At 34.5% G+C, this 24,481-nt stretch overlaps 1 protein-coding gene across 5 annotated transcripts in view; it reads left to right on the forward strand.

Moving 5' to 3' along the window:
• Nucleotides 1-24,481, forward strand: part of PAN3 (poly(A) specific ribonuclease subunit PAN3) — a 127,216-nt gene that overhangs the window by 12,722 nt on the left and 90,013 nt on the right. For 3 of the 5 annotated variants that reach the window (XM_037003944.2, XM_073228615.1, XM_037003941.2), the window contains exons 2-5: nucleotides 7,615-7,736; nucleotides 8,501-8,567; nucleotides 10,332-10,402; nucleotides 21,141-21,302. In XM_037003944.2, the coding sequence (XP_036859839.2) occupies nucleotides 7,615-7,736; nucleotides 8,501-8,567; nucleotides 10,332-10,402; nucleotides 21,141-21,302 (422 nt within the window). The remainder of the gene's footprint in view (nucleotides 1-7,614; nucleotides 7,737-8,500; nucleotides 8,568-10,331; nucleotides 10,403-21,140; nucleotides 21,303-24,481) is intronic. The other 2 variants (XM_073228624.1, XM_073228619.1) reach the window with 1 other exon arrangement.

Below are 24,481 nucleotides of genomic sequence, written 5' to 3' on the forward strand. Positions count from 1 at the left end.
TAGGCCTGGGCCTTTTAGTATGCTAAAGAGAACCTTACACATGATTATAAATGGTTAGCATAATAAAACATGTGCTACTACTCTTTATCTGGGGAACATTAACTGATTTCACTGAAGAATGATTCTAGAGCTCAATGTTTAACATAGAGTTTTAGCAGGGGGGTTTCCTTGCATGTAGTTACATTGCTCTGACTGCAAATATCCCGCCCTGCCCCCTCCGGAGGCCCTCACCCTACTCTGACTACACCCACTGTCCCTGTCTCAATGGCACCATGCAGTGTAGGTTCTTGCTCCCAGAGCAGATCTCCAGAGCTTGGGGTTCAGCAGTCCCAGGCCTCCACTCCCTCCCCATTCTGTTTCTCTTGTTCTTGCTGGTGAGCTGGGGTTGGGGAAGGGCTTGGGTCCTGCTGGGTCATGGCTTTGGTACATTACCCTGTTTCGTGAGGTCTGTTCTTTCCTTCAGGTGTATGTAATCTGGCGCAGTCTTCTCTCCTGTTGCTCTTTCAGGATTACTTTGTATTAATTATATGTTTGTCTTATATGTGGTTTTAGGTCTCTCACCTCTCATGCTGCCATGTTTAATCCCTCAGTGTGGCATCCATTAAGGTTTTTAAAAGAACTTTTAAGATACTGTTTCATTGTTTTTCATAACTTCATTGAGGTTTGCAGGATAGATGGTGTAATTTTCATTTTACAAGTGATGATACAATCTTCATTTTATATGCATTTTTCCCAAGACTTTGTGGCTGGTAAGTAGCAGAAATGAGATTCAAACTTAGCAATTTTAGGAAATGGTAGAATGATAGGTTAAGAACAGATTGTTGAGGGCTTTTTGATGTCAGACGAGGAAGTTTAGATTTCATGCCTTGGGATAAACATTGGCAGCATCTTCTCTGTGATGTCCTTGGCAGAGGAAAACCACTTGGTATTTTCATCTGGATATTTTTTGTAAAATGTGTTCTATGAAATACTAGTTCTTCAAGCTGCTTCATGTAGAAAAGGTTCCTTAGTCAGATAAATTTGGGAAGTATTCTGTCTTCTTTTGGGATTGTCACATTTCACACTGTGTATGCAGGCTTTGAGATGTGCAATAAAGAAATTCATTTATATTTGTTTTTTCTAATATTTTCCAAATTTACTTGACTTCAGAATTCCCATTGGATAACATTGACCTATTGTGATATTTTTAGGACATTAAACATTTCATCAGTAGGGGACAAGATTGAAGGTGAAGGATGACAATTACTTAGCTAAGCTATGAGATTGGGTTTTGTTTTTTTAGTAGGTTATTGTGCACATTTTTATCTTCGTTGCAGGGTAACTGCTGGCAGGTATAGAAATTCTGATTCTTTACTGTAAGATCCTTTGGTTCAAAGTTTTGAGTATCTCATGATCATTTTAAAACTGAAGACTTGAAGTTTCATCTTTTGATTTATAATTTCCTGTCTTAATTGAAGGGCATTTTAGTAAGTATAAATAGAAATGAGTACAAATAGAGAGATTGCTTTTATATTCCTGTTCTACCACTTAATAGCTTTGTGATTTGGGACAAGCTATCTAATTTCTCTGAATCATTGTTTGCTTAACCACAAAATAAAAGTAATATCATCTTTGCCACAGTTGTCATTCAGACTGAGATTCATATCTACATAGTGATTGTTCAGTTGATTATTACTGAATCGATTAAAGTGGATTGCAGAAATAAGGGGTTGAAGAAGTAGAAAGTTCTCAATTATTTAGTCTTGGTAGTTAAGGTCTCTAACATGCCTTACATTTAATGTAGTTTAAACTGCAAAGTGTTCTACATGCCTTTTCTCCTCAAAGTCCTGTGAGGTAAGTAGGTATTATGTCTTAGTAATAAGAATGATAAAAAAATTTGTGATCTATATAGAATGAAATAATGTATCATGGATTAGTGATTTTTCCTAACTACTCTTGAGGTATCAATTCCCATTTCCTTCTTTCCAAAACAAGAAAACCAAGTGTAAGTATTTATGGGGAATGTTTTTTTAACTCCCAGTGCAGTTGAGATACTGTTGACATATATGTAAATTTAAGGTGTACTACATGATTTGGTATACCTATATATTGCAGAATGATTACCACAGTAAGATTAGCTAAAACCTCCATCCTGTCATATAATCACCTTTTTTTTGTGTGGTGATAGCAAGATCTACTCTCTTAACAACTTTGTATATAATATTGTTTGTTATAGTTGCCATGCTGAACTTTAGGTCCCCAGAACTTACTCATCTGATAGCTGGAATTTTGTATCCTTTGACCTACATCTCCCCATTTTTCCTACTCCCCAGCCCCTGACAACTTACTACTATTCTATTTTCTTGATTTCTGCTTTTTAGATTTCACATAAAGGTGAGAACATACAGTATTTGTCTTTCTCTGACTTACATCATTTAGTATAATGCCTTCAAGATCTGTCCATGTTGTCACAGGTGGCAGGATTTCCTTCTTTATTTGGCTGAATAATATTCCATTGTGTTTGTATTCACCACATTTTCTTTATCCATTCATCTATCAGAAGTCACTTAGATTGTTTCCATGTCTTGGCTATTGTGAATAATACTGCAGTGAATATGGATTTCATTTCAGATGTGTACAGTAGTCACCCCTTATTCTTGGTGAGTACATTCAAAGACTGCAGTGGATGACTGAACCACAGATAGTATGAACCCTATATATACTATGTTTTTTCCTGTATGTACATATCTATGATAAAGGCTAATTTATAAATTAAGTACACTAAGAAATTAATAACTAATAATAAAACAAAAATATAGTAAAAGTTATATGAATGTCATCCTTTTCTCAAAATATCTTACTGTACTGTATGCATACTTGTAGTGGTAATTAGAGATGATAAAATGCCTGGGTGATGAGTGAAGTGAGGTGAATGACATAGGTACTGTGACGTAGTAGTAGACTACTATTGATCTTCTGATGGTATGTCAGGAGGAGGATCACCTGCTTCGGACCAGGGCTGACTGGGGGAAACTGAAATTGCAGAAAGTGAGGCCTTAGATAAGGGGAGACTACCGTACTCAGAAGTAAGATTGCTGGAAGGTACAGTAGTTCTATTAATATTTTGAGGGACCTCCATACTCTTTTCCATAGTGGCTGCACCAATTTACATTCCCACCAACAATGCACAAGGATTTTTCTCTTCTGTATAGCCTCATGAAAACTTGTCTCCTGTCTATTTGATAATAGCCATACTGACAGATGTGAATTGGTATCTCACTGTGGTTTTGATCTGCATCTCCCTGATGATTTGTGATGTTGAGCAGCTTTTTATGCACCTGTTGGCTATTTGTGCATCTTGTTTGGAAAAATGTCTGTTCAAATCCTTTACCCATTTTTTTCTTTTGTTTTAGTATCATTAATATACAATCACATGAGCAACATATTTGTTACTGGATTCCCCCATTCTCATGTGCCCACCACATACCCCATTATAGTCACTGTCCATCAGTGTAGTAAGATGCTATAGAGTCACTACTTGTCTTGTTTGTGCTATACTGCCCTTCCCCCATGTTATGTGTGCTATTCGTAATGCCCCTAATTCCCCTTCTCCCCCCCTTCCTACCACCCTCCCCAGTCCCTTTCCCTTTGGTAACTGTTGGTCCATTCTTGGGTTCTGTGAGTCTGCTGCTGTTCTGTTCCTTCAGTTTTTGCTTTGTTCTTACGTTCCACAGATGAGTGAAGTCATTTGGTACTTGTCTTTCTCGGCTTGGCTTATTTCACTGAGCATAATACCCTCTAGCTCCATCCATGTTTCTGCAAATAGGAGGATTTGTTTTCTTCTATGGCTGAATAATATTCCATTGTGTATATGTACCACATCTTCTTTATCCATTCATCTACTGATGGACACTTAGGTTGCTTCCATTTCTTGGCTATTGTAAATAGTACTATGATAAACATAGGGTTGCATATGTCTTTTTGAAACTGGGCTTCTGCATTCTTAGGGTAAATTCCTAGGAGTGGAATTCCTGGGTCAAATGGTATTTCTATTTTTAGTTTCTTGAGGAACCTCCGTACTGCTTTCCACAATGGTTGAACTAGTTTACATTCCTACCAGCAGTGTAGAAGGGTTCCCCTTTCTCCACATCTTCGCCAGCATTTGTTGTTCCTAGTCTTTACTATGTTGGCCATCCTAACTGGTCTGGTGTGAGGTGGTATCTCATTGCAGTATTAATTTACATTTTCCTGATAATTAGCGATGTGGAGCATCTTTTCATGTGCTTGTTGGCCATCTGAATTTCTTCTTTGGAGAAGTGTCTGTTCATATCCTCCGCCCATTTGTTAATCAGGTTATTTGCTTTTTGGTTGTTGAGGCATGTGAGTTCTTTATCTATTTTGGATGTTAACCCCTTGTTGGATATGTCATTTACAAATATATTCTCCCATACTGTAGGATGCCTTTTTGTTCTGTTGATGGTGTCCTTTGCTGTACAGAAGCTTTTAACCAGTTTTTTTTTTTTTTTGCTATTTAATTGTATGAGTTCCTCATATATTTTGGATATTAACCCTTTTCCAGATAGATGGTTTGCAAACATGTTCTGTCATTCCATAGGTTGCCTTTTTGTTTCTTGTGCAGATGCTTTTCCTTTTGACCTAGCTCCATGTGTTTGTGTTTGCTTTTGTTGCTTGCACTTTGGTATCACATCCAAAAATGTTACTGCCAAAACCGATTCAAGGAGCTTTCTCCATATGTTTTCTTCTAGCTCTTTTACAGTTTTGGGTCTTTGTGTGGACTATTTCATTAAAAAAAAGTTGACCCTTAATTGCTGGCCAGATTCAGGCCTCCTCCCTCATTTTATTTTTTTTTAAAGCCCAGTCAGATGTTCCTGTTAGGGAACATAAGGTTTCTTCTATCAAAGTTGTATATCCTAAAGGAAAGTAAGCCAATTTTAATATAGTGAAAATCACTACTAGAAATTTGGTAATGTATTAAGAAAAATTCTGTTTCTTAATGTTAAAGTGTTATTAAAGGATGGGAAGTTTAGGAGATTGTTTTATTGTCCTCTGACAGCAGTTTGCTATTTTTTTATTTTACAAATATTTTGTTATGCCTATGTGATTATTTTTAGTCCATTGGATCTTACTTAATCTAGAGGATAAGTCATTGAGCATAGAAATTTGAATTCTAACATGTTCAACAATAGTCCTGTTGTATTAGCTTGTATAAAATAAAACTGAATTTAAAATAAAAAAACATTTGAAATAAATATAAAATGCTATTTTAAAGATTATTTCACTCTGAGTTGTAGTTTATTTTTGAAAACCATTCTATTTTATTAGGAAAAGATACCGAAGATGCCATAATGTTTTGGTGGAATGAAGAAGCTTCTCCCCTATGGATTTCTGTGTCATCATCGTCATCATCATTATTATGAAAATAACTATATTGTAGAAAAGTCATAAAAGACTAATCTCTTCCATTCAGTCGACCAAATAATCAACCAGTTAATCAAAAGATTAATATTTTAGTATATTTATTAAGTTACATTGTGTGTGTGTGTATATGCAAGCATACAGTGTTATCATACTATAAATAAAAATGTGTTCCCTTTTCACTTCACTTTGTAAACAGTTATGACAGTATCATTATTAAATCTTCATTATCCTTATTTTCTACAAACTTTTATTATGGGAAATTTTAAACTTTGATAAAAGTGGGGAGTACAATAATCTCCTATGACTCAGCTTCAACAACAATCAACATTTTACTAGTCTTATTAGGTTCCTCCTCCTTGTTTTTGCTTTGATTTGCTAGAATATTAAATAAATCTCAGATATTAATTACCATGATTCTTAATTATTTCATAGTATTCTTTCAGTGCATATGTTAGAAATCACTTAATTTCTTCTGTTGTGCATTGCACATTTCTAGTTTTTTTGTTATTAAAATACTTGTTATACTAGTATATAAATGAACATAATGATGAATAGCCTCACATAAATCTTCACATCTGAATTTGTAGTCACTAATTTTTAAGATACGAACCATTAAAAATAACCTTTTTTGTAATTATAAAAGAATACATTTTGAGAAATTCTTTTTTATTAAGGTATCATTGATATACACTCTTACAAAGGTTTCACAAGAAAAACAATGTGATTTCTACATTCACCCTTATTGAGTCCCACCCCATACCCCATTGCAGTCACTGTCCAACAGTGTAGTAAGATGCCACAGAGTCCCTACTTGTCTTCTCTGTGCTACACTGCCTTCCCCGTGACCCCCCACACACATGTGCACTAATCATGATACCCCGCAATCCCCTTCTCCTTCCGTCTGTACCCCCCCTCCCCCCTCCCCTTTCGTAACTGCTAGTCCCTTCTTGGAGTCTGTGAGTCTGCTGCTGTTTTATTCCTTTAGTTTTGCTTCATTGTTGTATTTGAAAAATAATTTTTAAGAAAAAAGGATAAAAATTACCTCAGATTGTGTCCAGGGAATCCCCTATGTCTTAGTCAGTTTGCGTTGTTACAACAAAGTGCAACAGACTGGGTGGCTTATAAAAACATGTATTTCTCATAGTTCTGGAGACTGACAAGTCCAGGATCATGGCACTTGCAGATATTGTGTGATAGTTGGTCAGGACCCAGTTAATGATTGGTAGATGGGTGCCTTCTTGCTGTGTCCTCACATGGTGGAAGGGGCTAGGGAATCTGTGTAGGGTTTCTTAGAAGAACGTTAATCTCATTCATGAGGGCTCCACTTTTCATGACCTAAAGCACCTCTCAGAGGCTCTAACTTAATGTCATCATTTTGGGGTCTTAGGATTTCAACATATAAAATTTGGTGGTATAGAAACATTTAGATCATAGCACCCTACATCCAACTACTAGAATTTTTTAGTTTACACGTTCGGGGGTGGGTTAGGAGTGATTTCAGTGGTTCTTAGAGGCTCTGCAGTCCTCATTGCAGCTAAGCTGATTTGTAAAGCTTTGTATTTAACTAGCAGCTTAGAAAATAGCAGAATTCCAAGTACTTATCAGGAAGTAGCATCTAAAACATATTGTCCATTACTTTGTTGATACACAATGGATTACAATCATTGTACTAGTTACAGTCATCCGGTATTACACTATCCTAAAGTCAGCAGACAGCTTATCTGATTTCTGAACCCTTTTCCATTGCTGTCTCTGCAGAACTGTTTTTACTGAATTATGAGTTAATGTGAGACTGCTGGTCTTTTTCATAAGATGTGCTAAGAGAAGCAGCCCTGAGAAACCTGTGTCTGTTTATCACATGAAGATTCACAGGAAAAATTACAGTGGTTGATATTCTACTGTCTTGCAAAGTTAAAGAAAACTGGAAATGCAAGTGTGGTTTGTTTCTTTGTGTTGTGCTTGGTGGCTCTTAGGTGACTGATATAAAATGTTATCTCTGTAGGAAAAAAATCAGTCAATTTGAGCATTTTTATCATTTTTAGAGCTGAGACAATTTGTTCCTATTGTTATGAACAGATAAATAAAAGTAAGTGTGACAGGGATTGGACATAGTATAACATAAGTAGGAACACAAACTGCCATCAGTGTTTTGTGCTTTTAAGTAACTGAAATAGTTGAATTTTCCTTCTCTTTCAGTTCCTGGAATAGACGGAGGTGCTTTAACTGATACCAGTCTCACAGATTCCTATTTCAGCACCAGCTTTATTGGAGTCAATGGATTTGGAAGCCCTGTGGAAACAAAGTATCCCTTAATGCAGGTATGAGTTTATATGACACTAAGCTGTGAAGTTTATTCCAAGAGTGGGGCACATCTAGAGTCTTCATTTATTCCAAATTTATTGAACAGAAGGTGGGATTTTTAGGAGGTGATGGGGTAGGTGGGATTTGGTAAGCCATATCCTGTAGAGGTGGAGTCAGGGTAAGCATTCAAGGATGAGTTTGGGGTGGGGTGACAGTGCAGTTTGTACAGATTAGATAGAGACTAGTTTCACTCTGCTTTGTTTTCTGGGTATGGGATGAATGCTTTTCAGGATGGTAAGACTGTAGGAGCTATGGAGCATGTAAAAAAAGCATTGGACATGTTTAGAGAACAGAATAGCCTAATTTATAGAATCTATAAGGTTTATGAGGGATAAGATGCATTGGGAGGATATTATAGAGCATTTATTGACTTTAGAAATCTAATCACTTTATATCCTCTCACATGGATGTTGGAATTTATTTTTCATAGACAAGGAAACTTAGTGGTTATGTGTCTTGCCCAAGCTAATAAGTTATAAAAGTGCAGTTCAGAATAGGTCTGTAATGGGATTTAAATACCTGGCTAGTAAGTAAAATTTTCATTTGATGGAGAGTATTTGCATAGATGATTATAATCCAAGCAGAACATTTATAGGAAGATTGGAGTGTCAATAATGTGAAAGAGATTGGATGATGAGAAACAAAGAGGGTCAGTCCTAACTTAAATCATTTGAATATTCTTAATATCAGTGATATTACATATATATGTTTTATTTTTCAGCGAATGACTAATAGTAGCAGCTCCCCAAGCCTTCTAAATGACAGTGCCAAGCCATATGCAGGCCATGGTAAGACTTAGTTTCTTTTTCTTTTACATATTTATTTCTGACTCTAAAAGCAATGTGTGTAGAAGTTTTGAAAATTATAAATAAGTATAAGGAAGGAAATAAAAAGGATCTATTATCTTTACACTCAGTTAAGATATTTCTCATATACACACACAATACATAATAATTATTAAGTATATATTAAGATTCCATTAGATAAACTTTAAAATTATTTGAATGTGTCTTGATAATTATAAATTGAATTCTATTTATTTTCATAACTATTTTTGTTTCTATTTTTTAACAAAAGCTTTTATACCCCAGTATTGGACTCTGTGTATGAATCTGTATTCATATTTTGAATGAGTTATTTTTGAGACATTTTTAGACATGGAATTACTGTTTCAAAGATAATAGACATTTTTAAGGCTTTTGATAAAGAATTTTCAGATATCTTTTGTATCCTATTTTAAAAATCAGTGTTCAAGAATTTTTTTCATAAATGTGTAACAAGTATTAATACTCTGCATCAGTAAGATACAGTTAGTGACAGTGAGAATGGTTGCATGTTGATTATTTCCTGTGTATCAAATCTCCATCACTGTTTGAAATTTAAATCTTTGTCTCTTGCTTTAGAAAAAAAGCAACATTTTAACGTTGAATAAAATTATTAGTAACTAATTTGTCGCATTACAATATTTTTAGCATTCCCACAGAGGTTATAAGCTGACTTTGAAAGGCTATCAAAAATAGCATAAAGGGTGAATAATATTACCTATCTTTAAGTGCTTTGAATGTATCAATTACATAAAATTATCTTATATCATTATTTTACTAGCTTTTCTCTTTGCATTATTAGCTATATTAAATTATTGTTAATTCTAATGAAGGGCTAGACTATGAGAGTCCAGGCAAAAGAAGCCAGAGAAATTAAGCGGGAATCTATGTGTACTGCATTATGAAGAGATTTAAGGATTCTTTAAATAAGAATATTTATTATATTTTTTAGGATTTCGTAGGTAATGAGAAACAAGATTAAAGCTGAGAAATGAACATAAAATATTTCAGTGTATATCATGGATACCTTGTCAGAAACACTTCTGATTTGTTCATTGAGAAACAATTTTGAGATATATTTTGGTTTGTAACCTCTGGCCACAGAGAAATAGAATTTTGAAGTTATAAAATCTTTGAATCTCATGTTTGTGTTTTGAAACATTTGTGTTTCCATCTTTGAAAACTTAATTTACCTTATATTTTAGTAAGAATATCAAATATCTAGTGATAAACTTAAAATATGGAATATTCTATAAAGTGTATGTTTTTAAATTCTTGCCTAATTTTAAAATACAAGTCCAGTCAAAGTTGGCAGTCCTCCCCCCATCCCTCCCTTTTAATTTTTCTCATGATTTGGTTTTGTACACAAACATTCGCTGGAGGGAGACTGACTTCTTTCATAAACATATTCCTAATAGACATGGTTAAAAGTCATCTTTTCTTTTTTTCTCTATTTGATTTTTCTTTTGGTTCTAAGCAAATAGATGCACCCTAATCCATACAGCTTCTTGTGTACTTAGTATTGGCTGAATGAAGCATTCTCTAGTTTGTGTTTCATTCACTCAGAAAGTATTTGAACATGCACTGTATGTGAGGCATTGGTTTAACTATTACTGTGGTATATGATTTTTATTACCGTGATAAGCATTGTCAAGTTAAACGATTTTTAGATTTGTGGGTTACCTGAGTTGTCAGTGTGGATGGAAACTTATGTAACTTGCCTTCCAGATGCTCTAACTTCACCTGCTTCATCCTTGTTTAATGACTTTGGTGCCCTCAACATCTCTCAGAGAAGAAAGGTAGGTGAAATGGAAACTTATATGAGACTGCATGGAATGTGGCGGTGATAATAGGGATCATTGCCTACACAGTGGTTGATAATCTGTTGAGTTGGGGGAGGGCTTTTTATGGACTATGTTTTTCTTGCCTTTTGTTTACCCTTTCTTTTTCCTGTTACGTATCTCCTATATGTAGAATTTTATTTTATCTCTGTGCATGGAATAGAGACGTGAAGGGATGAAATCCTTCTGCTGTGTTTGCTCATTTCTTTATCTTAATGTATTCTGTTTTTAAGATAAGATCTAATTTAATGTTGTAGTTGCTATTAATGTGGTTCATTGTAGGTATATTAACCATGTTTTAACTTTATTTTCTGACTGCTTTGTCTAAATTTTAAAGATTTCTTCCCTAATTTAAACTCATTACAAGTCAAACTTAAAATCTCTCCATATTAGAAATAAATTTTTTTTTGAAATTGAGGTTGGTAGACCATACATGGACTTTGAAATATTTTATAGGAACTGATTCTCTGACAAGTAGAAATGAAAACCTTATTATAGTTTGTTGCCTTTGAGTCTTAGTGAGTTACCATATTAATAGTAGTAATAATCTAGAGAAGGTATTATTTTTGTTTAGGATCAGTAGCATCTGAACATGTTCAGGAGGCTATAGATCTTGGTTGAAATTATTATAAAGTTGTAACTAATTCAGTTTTCTAAGTAATGGAAGGAAGACCCAAAAGAAAATATTAATTTTAGAAAATTGATACAAGCTTAAGATGTATTAAAGAAGTATCCGATCAGAGGGTAGTATGAAATAAAATTCAAGAAAACTAGATGTTCTCACGATAAAAATGTTATGGAATCAGGTATAAATTTTTTTTTTATTGTATCAATACCTCATGTACCTATTATCTCTATTTTGAAACATGAGAACAAGGAGGTAATTACAGAGTGCTTTTAAACAACTAGAATTGATAGACTAAAATATATGGGTTTGGTTTTATAGAATGCTCTCAGGTTGTCATCAAGAACACATTTATTCTTGATTTACATACTGTTCTTATCAATTGGAATATGTAGCTTCTAAGTCCATATAATAGAAATGGAATAGAGTTGGACAAAAGCAGACTCATTGGCAGTAGTAAGAAGTGACAGTAGACAAAACCTGTCAGTATGGAGTGAAAACAAAATGCTAAAAAGCAGATACAACCTAGAAATCAAGTTATATGGAGCTATTTTAATGTAGGGTAAAATAAAAAGCCCTTGAGTAGTCTTAGGGGTCTCCCTAATGGCTTCTTCAGATCATTAAAGTAATAATCAGCTAACTGTGATAAGTAGCACTTCTGACATATGAGTAGAAAGTAAAACTAGAATGACAAATAAATACTTAAAAAGTATTCCTAATATGAGGGTTTGGTGGACTGCATCTTAAAGTTCAAATACATGATTTAGAGCTACTGACATTTATTTTGAGAAAATAATGAGTATCCCCAGAGATTAGAAAAAGAAAGATTCAATGTCCATTCTTTTAAAATTTATTTTAATAACAGAAAATAATAAAAGGAAATGTTATTCCAAATGTAACCTCAGTATTTGGAGAGATATTAGAATATATCCTAATAGAAGCAGGTTAATTAATATAGTGAGCACCCTACTGCGTTTTTTGAGGTCCTTGATCTCTAGCTTTGTGACCTTGGGTCAGCTTTCTAGGCTGTAATCTTCACATCTGTGAAATGATGAGGATGGCATGGATAATTGCTGTGGAGTCTTTCATCTCTAAAACTCAGTGTCTGTTTAAACTGAAGGAACCTCTGTGCCCATCTCTACTTAGAAACTCAAGCTTCGTGTATCATATCTTTGAAGGACTATATTTTCTTGCCATTTACACTTACATTAACATGTAAGGATAAATTAATATGTAAGATTTTTTCTATGTAGTTAAGAACCTATGTGGATAAAGGATGTATATATTTTTAAATTGTTAATGGTTGAGTTGAGAAGGTTTAAAATTTCTTGATGTTAGAAATTACTCTTGGCATGAGAGTATTGCATGTTGCACATTCTAAATTGAAGGCATGTGGAGACTTTGTTTTTCTTTTGTTGTAATTCTCAGTGTCTGTTTAATGATGTAATTTTAGTGGAAGTAAGTCAAATTTATGTAAATATTTAACTATTAATCCAGGTTGATCTAAGCAGTCTGTCATGGTTACTCAGTGGCATTTTATTTCATAATGATACCAGAGAACAGGTAGTTAGGCCATACTTAACTACTATTTCATAGCTAGTTAGGTAAATAATTTTTTTGAAAATCTCAGTTGAACCAATCCCAGGGCCAGATATGCTGTATTTTGCCTATAGGGTGGTATGTGAATTACTGGGATCAGACCAGTCAAGCATTTTTACTGTAGGCAGTCTTAACTATGTACCATGTGGGAAATTTAAAGAGTGGACGGACGTTTTTCCTGCTTTTCTCAAATCTAAATGGAGAGGCAGTACTGGAACCTACTAAAGAATATTTACATATTAATTAGTGCCAATTTAAATACCTGATGATTGTTAAGAAGCAGAGAACTCTCTAAGATCCAGAAGAGTTTATGGAGATCAGATGTTCTGAGTTGGACTTTTGAAGGTGAGAAATATAAAGAAGTAGTGATACTTACAAGCAGAAGGTATTGCTTGATTCCAAGTAGAGAGTTAGCATCTTCACTAAGTTTTTTAATTTTCTGCTTAGGTAAGCTAAGAAACTATGGCTGAGGACCTTATATCTATAGAGACGTGTTGAAGTAAGATGTGGAATGTGAGAAACAGTACAGAGAAGTTCATAGCAACTCTGGCCTGATTTATTGTTGTCAGATGTGTGAAAAACTTCTTGAAGAGTTGCATGCTGAGAATATGTGCCTAGGGCACTGCTACTCGTAGTGTGTCAAGGGACCAGTGCTCGCCTGTGAACTGTTTGGTACCTGGCTATGGGGAGAGAAGTCATGAAATTGAAAGTAATGTAATGTTCAGAAACTTCTATAATAACTCGATAAATACTGCAGCATCCAAATATGTGATCATTTTTCTAGTAACTCACTTTTATTGTAAGTATAGGACCATGATGTATAAGAAATTTTTTTAAACGTTATCTTTCACAATTGATATTTGAGAAACACTGATTTTAATAAAGTAACTATTATTTGAAAATGTGTAAAATTGTTGGTCAGGGGTGGTAGGAAAAATTGAATTATGGCTATATACCCTGTGGGAGAGTTGAGCTCTCAAAAAACACTAAACAGGTTTTGTTGAAAATGGGAGTAATATACTAGAGATTAATACATGAGGGAACCTAAACAGCACGAAAAACTTGAGAAATAGCTGTTCAGTTCTCAGACATATCCTTCAGATTTGGTGAAAATCTATCTGGGGTTTTCTCATGATATCATAGCAGACAAGTAAAAATTTTATATTATTTATATTGACAGTGATTTTCTTTATCTGTTCCTGGTAATGTGGTACATTTAACTTTCATAAATTAAGTGTTTCAAATTTTATTATATCATTTAATCACCCCGACAATTCTTTTTAAGAGAGAGAGTACTTTTCCCATTTTACAGATTGGGAAATGGAAGTTTTAAGGGCTCAATTTACCTCGATACAATAATATGGCTAGTATTTATTTACATTTCAGAGAAAAACAAAAATCTAGGGCAATATGAGGAAGGTGAAAAAAAATATATGTAAGGTGAACAATGGAGAGGCACTGGAGAGAGGAGAGAGGCCACTGGTGATATGCAGAGGAGGAGATAAAACATTGACCTTACACCTCGTTCTGTTTCTATTAATGTGATTATCTCAGTGTAAATTTCTATTAATACAATTCTAGGGGGAGAACACATAATTAAGCTTTTGGTAATTGACATAACCTTTCAGAAATGCTGCACATTTAATTTATATTCCTACTAGGAGGTGCTAGTTTTTCTACAGCCTTGAAAACACTGAGATGTAAAAATCTTTCCTGTTTTTGTCATTTTATAGGCAAAAAGACCTTACTGTTTAAATCTGATTACTGGTGCTGATGAACTTCTCTTTTATATTTATTGGCCATTTGTGGTCCTTTTTTGTCCTTTGCTCATTTTTCTTTTGGGCTATCCTTAAAAAATTCTTTGTGGACTAACAGTTACCAAAGGGAAAGGAACTGGGGAGGATGGGTGGGAAGGGAGGGATAAGGGGGAAAAAGGGTCATTACAAGTAGCGCACATAATGTAGCAGGGTGTGTGGGGGGTGCACGGGAAAGGCAGTTATGCAGAGAAGACAGGTAATGATTCTATAGTGTCTTGCTGTGCTGATGGCCAATGACTGTTATGGGCTATGGGCGGGGGGACTTGATATTAGGGGGAGTCTAGTGACCATAATGTTTTTCAAGTAATTATACATTAGCGATACCAAAAAAAAATTCTTTGTAAGCTCTTTGTATATTAGAGATTTAAGTCTTTTCTCTCAGGTGCTTCAGTTTCTCACCCATTTTGTTTTTGGTCTTGAATTTCACAGGTTTATGCTGTCAGTTTTGAAAGTCATACATTTCTGATTATCTTTTATTACATACATCAAAACAGAACAAACACTAAGCTCATATTTGTTAAATAACACTGTAGTTCCCAACTGTTGAGTTAGTGATTTTTAAATTGAAAGGATTGTCATCGTTTTTATGTAATTTGAATCCACTCTAATTTCTATTGCTGATGATCTATAGTAACCAACATCCCTTAGCCAGTGGATGTGTTCTCTCCTCTGCTTTTTGTCAGACTTAAATGTGATGTTCTTCCTTTGTATACCTCCAGTCTCAGTCGATATTTTTCATAAAATGCTTTGCAAGTAACATTAGCTTGAAACTTGTTTAGAAATAGTTCATATAGAAGGGAACTCAGCTTTGAGTTCATTTTATTTTCCTGCCAAATAAAGAATACTCCAGTTTGAACTTCAAGGATTGCATTGTGAGAAAGATGTGCTTTGGGAAGAACAGATTACATTTTGTTGTAACAAATTAGGAGTTCAACCATGTACTTTCTGTGCTTTAATTGGTACTTTGTGTGCAGTAACCACTTGTTTTTGTTGAGTCTTCCAAATTAATGATGGCAAGGGCATTTTGTTCATAGTATTGATTTGTTTAAAGAGTTCTTAACGAGATTTTTGTTTTCAGAGTCTTTTTTTTTTTTTTAAAGATGTTTATGGTGGTTAGGTGTTTTGACACTTAACCATATTTAAACACCTGAACTGAAACAGCATGCCTTTAGATTGTTGTCATTATCTGGTTTTAGCTTTGGAGATTTTGAGTTAGTTCTTACTTAAAAATGGCAGGTTAGTAAACCATGGTACATTTACCACTTGGCCCTTGAAGCTAAGTACATGGATCATTCTGAGATTATCTGGTTGGCTTCTTTTCACTCTCCTCTCACCATTGTCTTCACAAAATGTAGCGGTCGATGTAGTAATGTATAATTCAAGTAATTATACATTAACGATACCAAAAAAAAAATTCTTTGTAAGCTCTTTGTATATTAGAGATTTAAGTCTTTTCTCTCAGGTGCTTCAGTTTCTCACCCAAAGATCTTGGTGCTACTGGTGCTTCATCTCTGTTTTCCTGGAAAGTGTAGGAGTCGGGAATGAATTAGTAAAAATGAGTTTAGAGTTCTCATCCACAAACATGTTAGCCTCAGTTTTAAGCTAAATTTAACCAAAACTACATAAATATTCCCCAACTCTATTTAATTTCAAGATTTGTTCTTGCATTTTGAAAATGGGGTTTGGGAGCTGCTTAATTTTATTTCTTTGAATGAAGTCTCTAGTTACTGTTTCTTACTGATCCCATCCATGCAGTTAGATTCAAAGAGAGACTCATTCATTTAGAAATGTGTATTTGGTCATTTTAGGATTAGATAGAATAATGTTAAGATTGTAATATGTTACGGAATATTACAGAATGTGGAATAGATCTATTTGAATTGGAGGCATACTACCATAGTTAAGAGTAAGTTCTGGACCTCAACCATATGTTAGTTGTGAGATGATATGCAAGATATTTTAACTTCTTCCAAGCCTCTTTTCTCATCTGTAAAGTTGTTACTATAATAGTGCCCATCTCACAGAATTTCAAGTATTAAATACATTAAGGGTATAAAGTGCTTGGCATAGTGACTTTTGCTTGTTAAATGATAGTTACAGTCGTCTGTGGCCTATGATTCTGTGATTTTAAAACATGTTTATCTGTTTCTGAATATGTAAGATTACTTTTGATTTCTCACTACCTTAGTTTAAGTTCAATTATACTAGAAGTATCTGAAGATGTTCTAATTAATAAAATGGAAATCATTTAAAAGTGTCATTCATAGTAACTTTGTAAGTCATTCATTTTTTTCAGACTACAACTAGTCAAAGCACAGTTATCACGTTTTTGATGTTCAAGGGTTCTTAAAATATGGGGCATTGGAAAACTTTTGTCCTAGGATAACAATTTGATTTCTATTTTATTGCTAATGATTAGATTTTGATCTATATAATATGGTTGGCAGTGTGAACCATTTCAGAGATGATGTTTTGCAGTTTTACCAAAAGAATTGTGTGCTCAAAATTGATCTGCTGTTTGGTAGCTTAACTATTTTTCTAGACAAGCAGTAGTATTTATAGATTTTCTTTTTCTAGACTGTGAACCTTTTAGGGGAAGAGAATAATCTTAGTTTTTTTCTAAGAAGGGCTTGAATGTTGAGTGCATGAATAAATGAATGAAAACAAATGTGTGTGCATTTAGGCTTCTGAACAAAAACAGTCCTGTAAATCAGCTTTTACTTTTTTTCACATAGTCTGAAGACTTACCTCATTTCTTATGAATGAGAGTGGCTTAAACCAATGAGCTTTAATGAACTAGGGCAAGGATTTTTGAAGAGCCAGGGTTTTGGGGGCTATGAATACTGGTCTTGAAGGCTCTGAGTATCTAGGTCAAACTATAGGGAGTTGGGATTTTGAATTATTGAACCTTGAAATTGGCCCCAATTTCTGTTTGCACTACTAGTTTCTTATCTAGGTCTTTTCTCTAGAACTTCACTATTCAGAGTCTGATGTCAGACCAGCAACACTGGCAGTCTTGGCAGCATTTTAGAAATGCAGAATCTCAGGTTTTGCTTTATACCTACTGAATCTTTATTTTAACAAGATCCCCAGAAGACTCACATGTTCATTACTGCTTGAGAAGTGCTAACCTAGAATACATTTTTAAGCTTTTTCTTTGAAAACTTTTGTTCAAGCCCAATTTTTTTATGACCAATAAGAAGAATAAAACTATTTTCAAGTACTATTTTATTGTACTGTTTATTTACATTTTGTGAAGAATGATAAAAATGAGCCACTTTTTAAAAATGAATCCTGAATTCATTAGAATAAGAGTTGTATATATTTGAGAGAGATGGGACAAGACCTAACAGTTGCAGTCTGCCCAGGTTACCTTACCACAGGAACAAAAGAGATTAGGGATTTTGAGGCACAATGTTGATTTACTAGGAGGTGGTGGAGCAGACAAGCCTATTTGCAGGTAGGGCATAATAAATGCTTATGTTTCCATAATAACCAGCAGTCTGGACCGACAAGGCTTTCCAGAGTGGAAGACCGGCAGGAGAACTTACCTTTTTTTTTTTGACCATCACACTCAGGACTGGTCTAGGAAAGGATTGCTGGAAGCTAAGGGAAAGAAAGGGAAGAGGGGGTTGATTTTGTTTGCTTTGGAAGGTAGGGGTTTGGATATCACAGATTTAAAGTTTATCAGAAAACTTTTGGGATATAATTTTAGGAGCAAATATGTACTTCCCATAGAATTTTGTTTGTCCTTTTTATTTCCTCATTTTCCATTTGATTTCTCCATTTCCCTAAGCCCCTCCTTAGTGAGCAACAGTTGTTTTTAATCTAGCAGATGTTTCCCAAACCAGGCCTTAGCTGTGTAATTCCATTGCAGTTTCCTTGAGCTGACATCCTTCACCTAGTACAGTGGTTCTCAGATGAGGGACAATCTGTTCTACTCTCAAGGGACATTGGAAGTAGTTTTGGTTGTCACATCTGGAGCTGTTGTGCTACTGTCATCTAGTGGGTAGAGGTCAAGATGCAGCCGGACAGCCTGTAGTGCACAGGGCACCCACATAACAAAGAATTTCCCGAAGTCAGGAATGCAGAGGTGGAGAACTCCTAACCTGCATTACTGCCGGAGTCCACTGATTTGTCTGCCTGTTTCCAGTTTAATTTTTTACTCATAAGCTTTCAAGAGCTCCCCATTGCCAATCAAGTCTGAGTTCCTTGGCACAGGACATAAAACAGTTCATGGTTCTTTTGCTTTCAGGTCATTTTTTTCTCTTAAGCTTGACCTTCTGGTAATGGTAGACTGAATACTTACAGTTCTAACACCGCAGTGCCTATATGCCTCTACATAGACATTTTTGTCTAGCCTTCAGTACACCCACCTCTCTCTTTTCTATCCAGGCACACTCACTGTACTTACTCCTGTTTCAAAACACCTCTGTGAAGCCTTCTTTGTCTCTCGTACCTTGATAATATATGCATTTATTATATCACAATGAGTACCTTCTGTTTGTATGACTTTGTTACATACTAGATTATATCCTCTTTTTGAGGAAAAGGTGTGTGTTTTATTCATCATTGTATTCCAAGTATTTAGAACAGTCCTTGGTTGCCTATAATGATATTTTAAATGGTACTCTTACCCTTGGTCTTTTCATTCAGTATCACATAGAATATTTACTTTTGGATTAGACTTTAATTTTTGGCTATTGAAGAAACTTAAATCTATACTGTTTGGGATCTCTTCTACCTAAGAAGAAAGGCCTTAGGTAAATTACAGATATTTTGGAGGAAGGGGTGAAGGTAGAGGAATGAATTCCCCTTTGAAAAAACAAGAAACATATAATAATGAGAACTGTTGGGGAGGGAGAATGATACTTTGGATTTATTTAAATATTTTATCTGTGTTGTTTATTGTACTATTATAAGAAAATTAATTACACTAATTGTAATAACCAGATTAAAAGCAAGTCTGAATTAAAGATCTGAATAATAGAAGAACATTTAAAGCAATAATTTTCTTGCTTTCAAATAATGTGACTGGAATTTAGGTATCCTGTATAAGTTCTGTTTGACGGGTGAATTTTGTTTAAATATGCATTGGTGTGTTTACTTTTCTGATACGATAATCTTTAGCCCAGGTGTTTTTTAAAATACAAATTTTAAATTAGTGAAGGCTTAATTAAAGTTATACTATTTTTGTTGTGTATCAAAGCCTTATTGTTGTGAGGTGTCACTAGAAATAACTTGCTTTAAAATTCTTTTATTTATAATATGGTTCCAAAGGGCACATATTTGTTCTTATCCACAAAACTTGCTTGGGATGTAGACATAGAGGTTAATTGAATTGGTCCAAGATTGCTTGTGGTGGAAATATTTTAGCCCCATTAAATTTTATTCACTGCTATAATTATTGGGTAGGTAGATAGTCTAGTTGCCTTTCTTATGCAAATTTAATTTTTTTTTCCTCCTCAAATCAAAGACACCTTGGTAGAGGCCCATTTGTGGAGTGCACAATCAGTTTTTCATAAAATAATATGTACATAGCCATTATTTCCAAAGTCATTTTGAAATTTAGGTATCAAGTGTTTTCTTCAAATTGGTTGTCTTTATACTGGAAAAATTATTTTTTCTGTATATTTGGTTGTGATACCTTTTTGAAAAAAGTTAATTTTACCTATTTGCTTCAGCAATCGATAGAACAATGAGTAAACGTAGGTTTTCTTATTTCAGGTCTTAAACCTGGATACCTTCCCAAGAATGTAGCAGTGTTCTTTAAAGGGAAAAAATATGTATTCAAATTCCCTTTAAGTTGCAATTTAGTTCAAATTTGCAATAATTAAGAGAAGTAAGATGGTGGTTAACTATCATTAACTTTCATGTGTAAAGGTGCCCTGCCATCCAGTATTAAGATTGTTTTATATTATAATGTTAGCCCGTGAATTTATGCTTTAATCGGACAGTGTATTCAGTATCAGTCTGTTTAAAATACTGAGATTTATAAGACTAATGAAATTTGTGCATTTTTCTTTGGTTAAAAGTCTGGTTATTTCTTTTCATTGAGTGCCTTAAGTTGAATGCCCACTGAAGACAGATACAGAGTGACTTGTACTTTGACCTAATGTGTATAGAACTTAAAAAAAAAATATTGAAGATTGATTCTTTAGGATTTAGCTGTTTCTTTTAAGTGAGGTAGTTCTCAGTAGGAAATAAGGTAGAGTTGGGGAGCAGCAAAAGATATAGTTCGGGGAATTTTTTTTTTTTTACCTGTATTCTGTGCCCTTAAAGCCATTTCTTCATATTGCAGTGAGAATAGGTAAGTGCCAGTGAAAAAATTTCCAAAGCATTTACTTTGCTGATAAGTTAATTTCTATTCATTAAGGTCTTATAAAATCTGATTATAATGTATTTCTCTAATAAAACATCTGTACTTTATATAATGTTGTTCAGCCTGTTAGGACTGTGGGTTATTTTGGAAGTATTTTTGGGTGGGGGTGGGAAATGGTGGGTGGTGATATAAGGACATTAGAGGGGAGTGTCTTAGAAATTTTACTTGTTCCCCATTCCACCATTCCTGGTACCTTCTCTATGCTAGTTATGTTAGTTAGATTAGTGTGGGGGATGTTAGGAGTGGCCTGGTTTCTTTCCTTCTTTTTCCTAGCCAAGGAAGTATCGCCTGGGGATGCTGGAAGAGAGGCTAGTTCCGATGGGATCAAAGGCACGAAAAGCAAAGAACCCTATTGGCTGCCTTGCTGACAGGTGTAAATCAGGAGTACCCATCAATATGGTTTGGTGGAACAGAGTCACAGAAAACAATTTACAGGTAAAAATTTTTATTAGACATTTTTTTGAAAGTGAATATTTGGCTGCTTTCTGTGTCTGTGTGGGGTGGTGGATGTGAGATTCAATGGCATAGCTGATATACTTTGGTTATTTTTTTTTTTTTTAATCAAAGTCAGGTTAGTAGCCCATTAACCAACTGAATGATTTTGTTTGGTAGCTCTTTAAGCTTTCTCTGCTGGTATTTTCTTAGTCATTTCTTAAATTTAGTTTTTCCCTTTTGTATTTTATTAATAGTTCAGTTATTTTTAATACACAGAGCTATTCAGGGTGCTGCATTCAAAAGCCATATTATAAAATTTGTTACAGAAAATTTAATGTATTTGGAATCTGAATGACAGGATTTTTTTGTACATTTTTACTAGGAAATAAAAATTGCATGTAGACAAATTTGTCAAGTGTTGACTCTAAACCCAACTTAAATAGCATGTTGTCATAGAATCACTCCAGATGTATTTAGTCTTTGATTCTGCCTTATCAGTGATGAATAATGAAAATGAATTTTTATAACTCAAAGGCTAGCTTTTGTATAAAATCCTGAAGTACCTACAAAATAATTTGAATTATATGCAGTTTTAACTTGAATTTTAATTATTCTCATTTAAAAAAATTGGTAATTGTATATATAATATAGATTGTTCTATTAAAATTTCAGTTCATCTGAAAGTAGAATATCTTTCCTCCCAAACTTACTGAGTGAATTGGTAATTCTAATATATTGCTAGCCAAAAGTTTATAATCCCACAAACACATACCACACACAGAAAAGATATAACAAAGTTAACAGCTTGGTTTTATTTTGGTCACCAACCTTGTCAAGGGTTTCTGCAATATTTTGGTCTGTTTGATATTAATATCATAGTAATATCTGTGTTGCCTTGGGCACAGAAATAAAGAAGTTATTCTAAAATATTGCAAAACACAGTATTTGCCCCAACTGAAAATTTGATAGTACTTTTTTAAAGATAAGGAAAAGGGGGGGTGGTGCTCATATAGTTAAAGTTTTGGATATGTCAGTTATAAATAGCAGTATAATTTACTGAATTTTTGTCTTTGTGAGATCACTAGGAGAGAGATTTGATGTGGATTATTAGAATTACTTTCCAGTTTTAAAAAGAAAGTCTGAAAATAAATTGCACCCCCCAACTATATAAGAACAGATAAACAGGTACAAGTTGAACTTCTTATAGATTGTGGGATTTAAAATGTTCTGAAACCAGTTCCAATATGGTGGGGTCTCCTCTGACCCCCAACACCAAGCAGTTCTTGGATACCAGCAGGGTGCCCGAGAATTCATCTCAGTTCTGACATAATCTACCCAGAGACAACACCAAATTCCCCAGGTTACGGGCTCATTCCTACAAGACTGCTTTCCCCCACTGTCCTCTTCAGATGCCAGTCACAAGTACCCGGCTGTACCTGTGCTGCTGACCAGCCAGCTACAGATTGGAGGTTCCAGCTACCTTCCCTTTTTTTTTTATTTTTTGAGATTACAGGGAAATTTAGTTTCTTCTTGAAACTAATTTTGCATAAAGAAAACATTTCAAAGAAAATGGTTCAGGCTCTTAAAATACTTAATGCTTAAAATATTTGAGACCTATCCAAAGACCTTCTCTTTAGGGTCAAGTAATTTGCAAGAGCGGCTCACAGAACTCAGGGAAACACTTCCTTCTGTTTACCAGTTTATTAAAGGATATGATAAAGAATGTAAATCAATAGCCTGATGAAGAGGTTGCATAGGGTGAGGTCCCAAGCAAAGGAACATTTGTCTTTGTGGAGCTTGGGGCCTGACTCAGTGGCATGTGTAGAGTGTTTCTTGTTCCCCAAGAGTGGAAGCTCTCCAGAAAAAGGACTTTTCAAAAGGCTGTCCTCTTGGGTTTTTATGGAGGCTTCATCACAGAATCATGACTAAGTCACTGGCCTTCAGCTGGCTAAATCTCCAGCCCTTGTCCCCTCCCTAGAATTCAGGGGGCGGGACTGAAAGTTCTAACCCTTCAGTCACATGGTCCGTTCCTCCCGGCAGCCAGCCGCTATACCCGTGGGCAGCGTCCAGAACCCCACTTCATTAATAACAAGACAGCCATTCCACCTTTAGAGTCCTGAGGCAGTTTCAGGAATTGTGCTTGAAGACCAAATGTATCTGAGAAATATATTTTGGTCATCTGACTGGCCTAATATATATTTTTTATAAATCATTATATTGCAGGGGTGAAACCAGTTACCCTATGCAGAGAGGTGTTAGCCACTTGACCTTCCCCCTTATCTGTATGGCAATTTTGAGGTACCTCTTTTTACTACAGCTTGAGAAATCATTAGGTTAGTATAAAATTGTATGCTAGAATGATATTTTATTTTTAATTGAAGTAGCTAGTAAAAGATTTGCATTTAGTGTGCAAAAGATTGAACTGTGTTAACCTGAATCTAGTATTTCAAATACTACTATTTTAATGCTTCAAACAATTCAGATACTCCTGTAAAGACATAAGGTATTCCTCACTCAGTCTAATATGGGAGAGGCAGTGAAACTTCACATTACCAGCCATACGATGAAGTACTGAAAAATACCATCTGGTCTCCACTACTGCCTTTGTGAATTCCTAAATTCAGGTGGTATATATGCAGAGCAAAGAGTATGTTAATACATTTTTGTTTTTCTTTTGGGTTCATTTTATCTTTTTGTTGTATAAGAAAAGTAATTTATATAAATTTGATACCTTTTTTATTTTAGTTTTGTATGATGTTTAAGTTTTTTTTTTTCACATAAAAATTTTACAGTAAAAAATGGGGTTGCTAAATAGATATATTACTCTTCCTGTTTCATTTGTTTCCTTTCCTTTAAAGCTTAGGTCTTCTCAATCCCAAGGTCAGAGAACTATTTATATTTTGTTTTAGTAATTATAGTGTGTTCTTAAATGGCTACCTTGTGCCAGGCACTGTGCTAAGCTCTTTACATATATTGTCTTTTTTTGTCTTCCTCAGAGCTATTGCACAAGTGTTATTTATTAAATGAGGAAACATTTTAGAGAAGCTGAGTAATGTTTAGGTTAACCAGTTAGTCAGTAGAGGAACAGAAATTTGAACCAGTGTTTATCAGAATTCAAAGTCTTTGTACCTCTGTGATACAGCTCTAGTTGCACTAGAGTTATAATTGGTTTAATTATC

The sequence above is a fragment of the Manis javanica genome, chromosome 1 (genome assembly GCF_040802235.1).
Source record: "Manis javanica isolate MJ-LG chromosome 1, MJ_LKY, whole genome shotgun sequence".
NCBI lineage: Eukaryota > Metazoa > Chordata > Mammalia > Pholidota > Manidae > Manis > Manis javanica.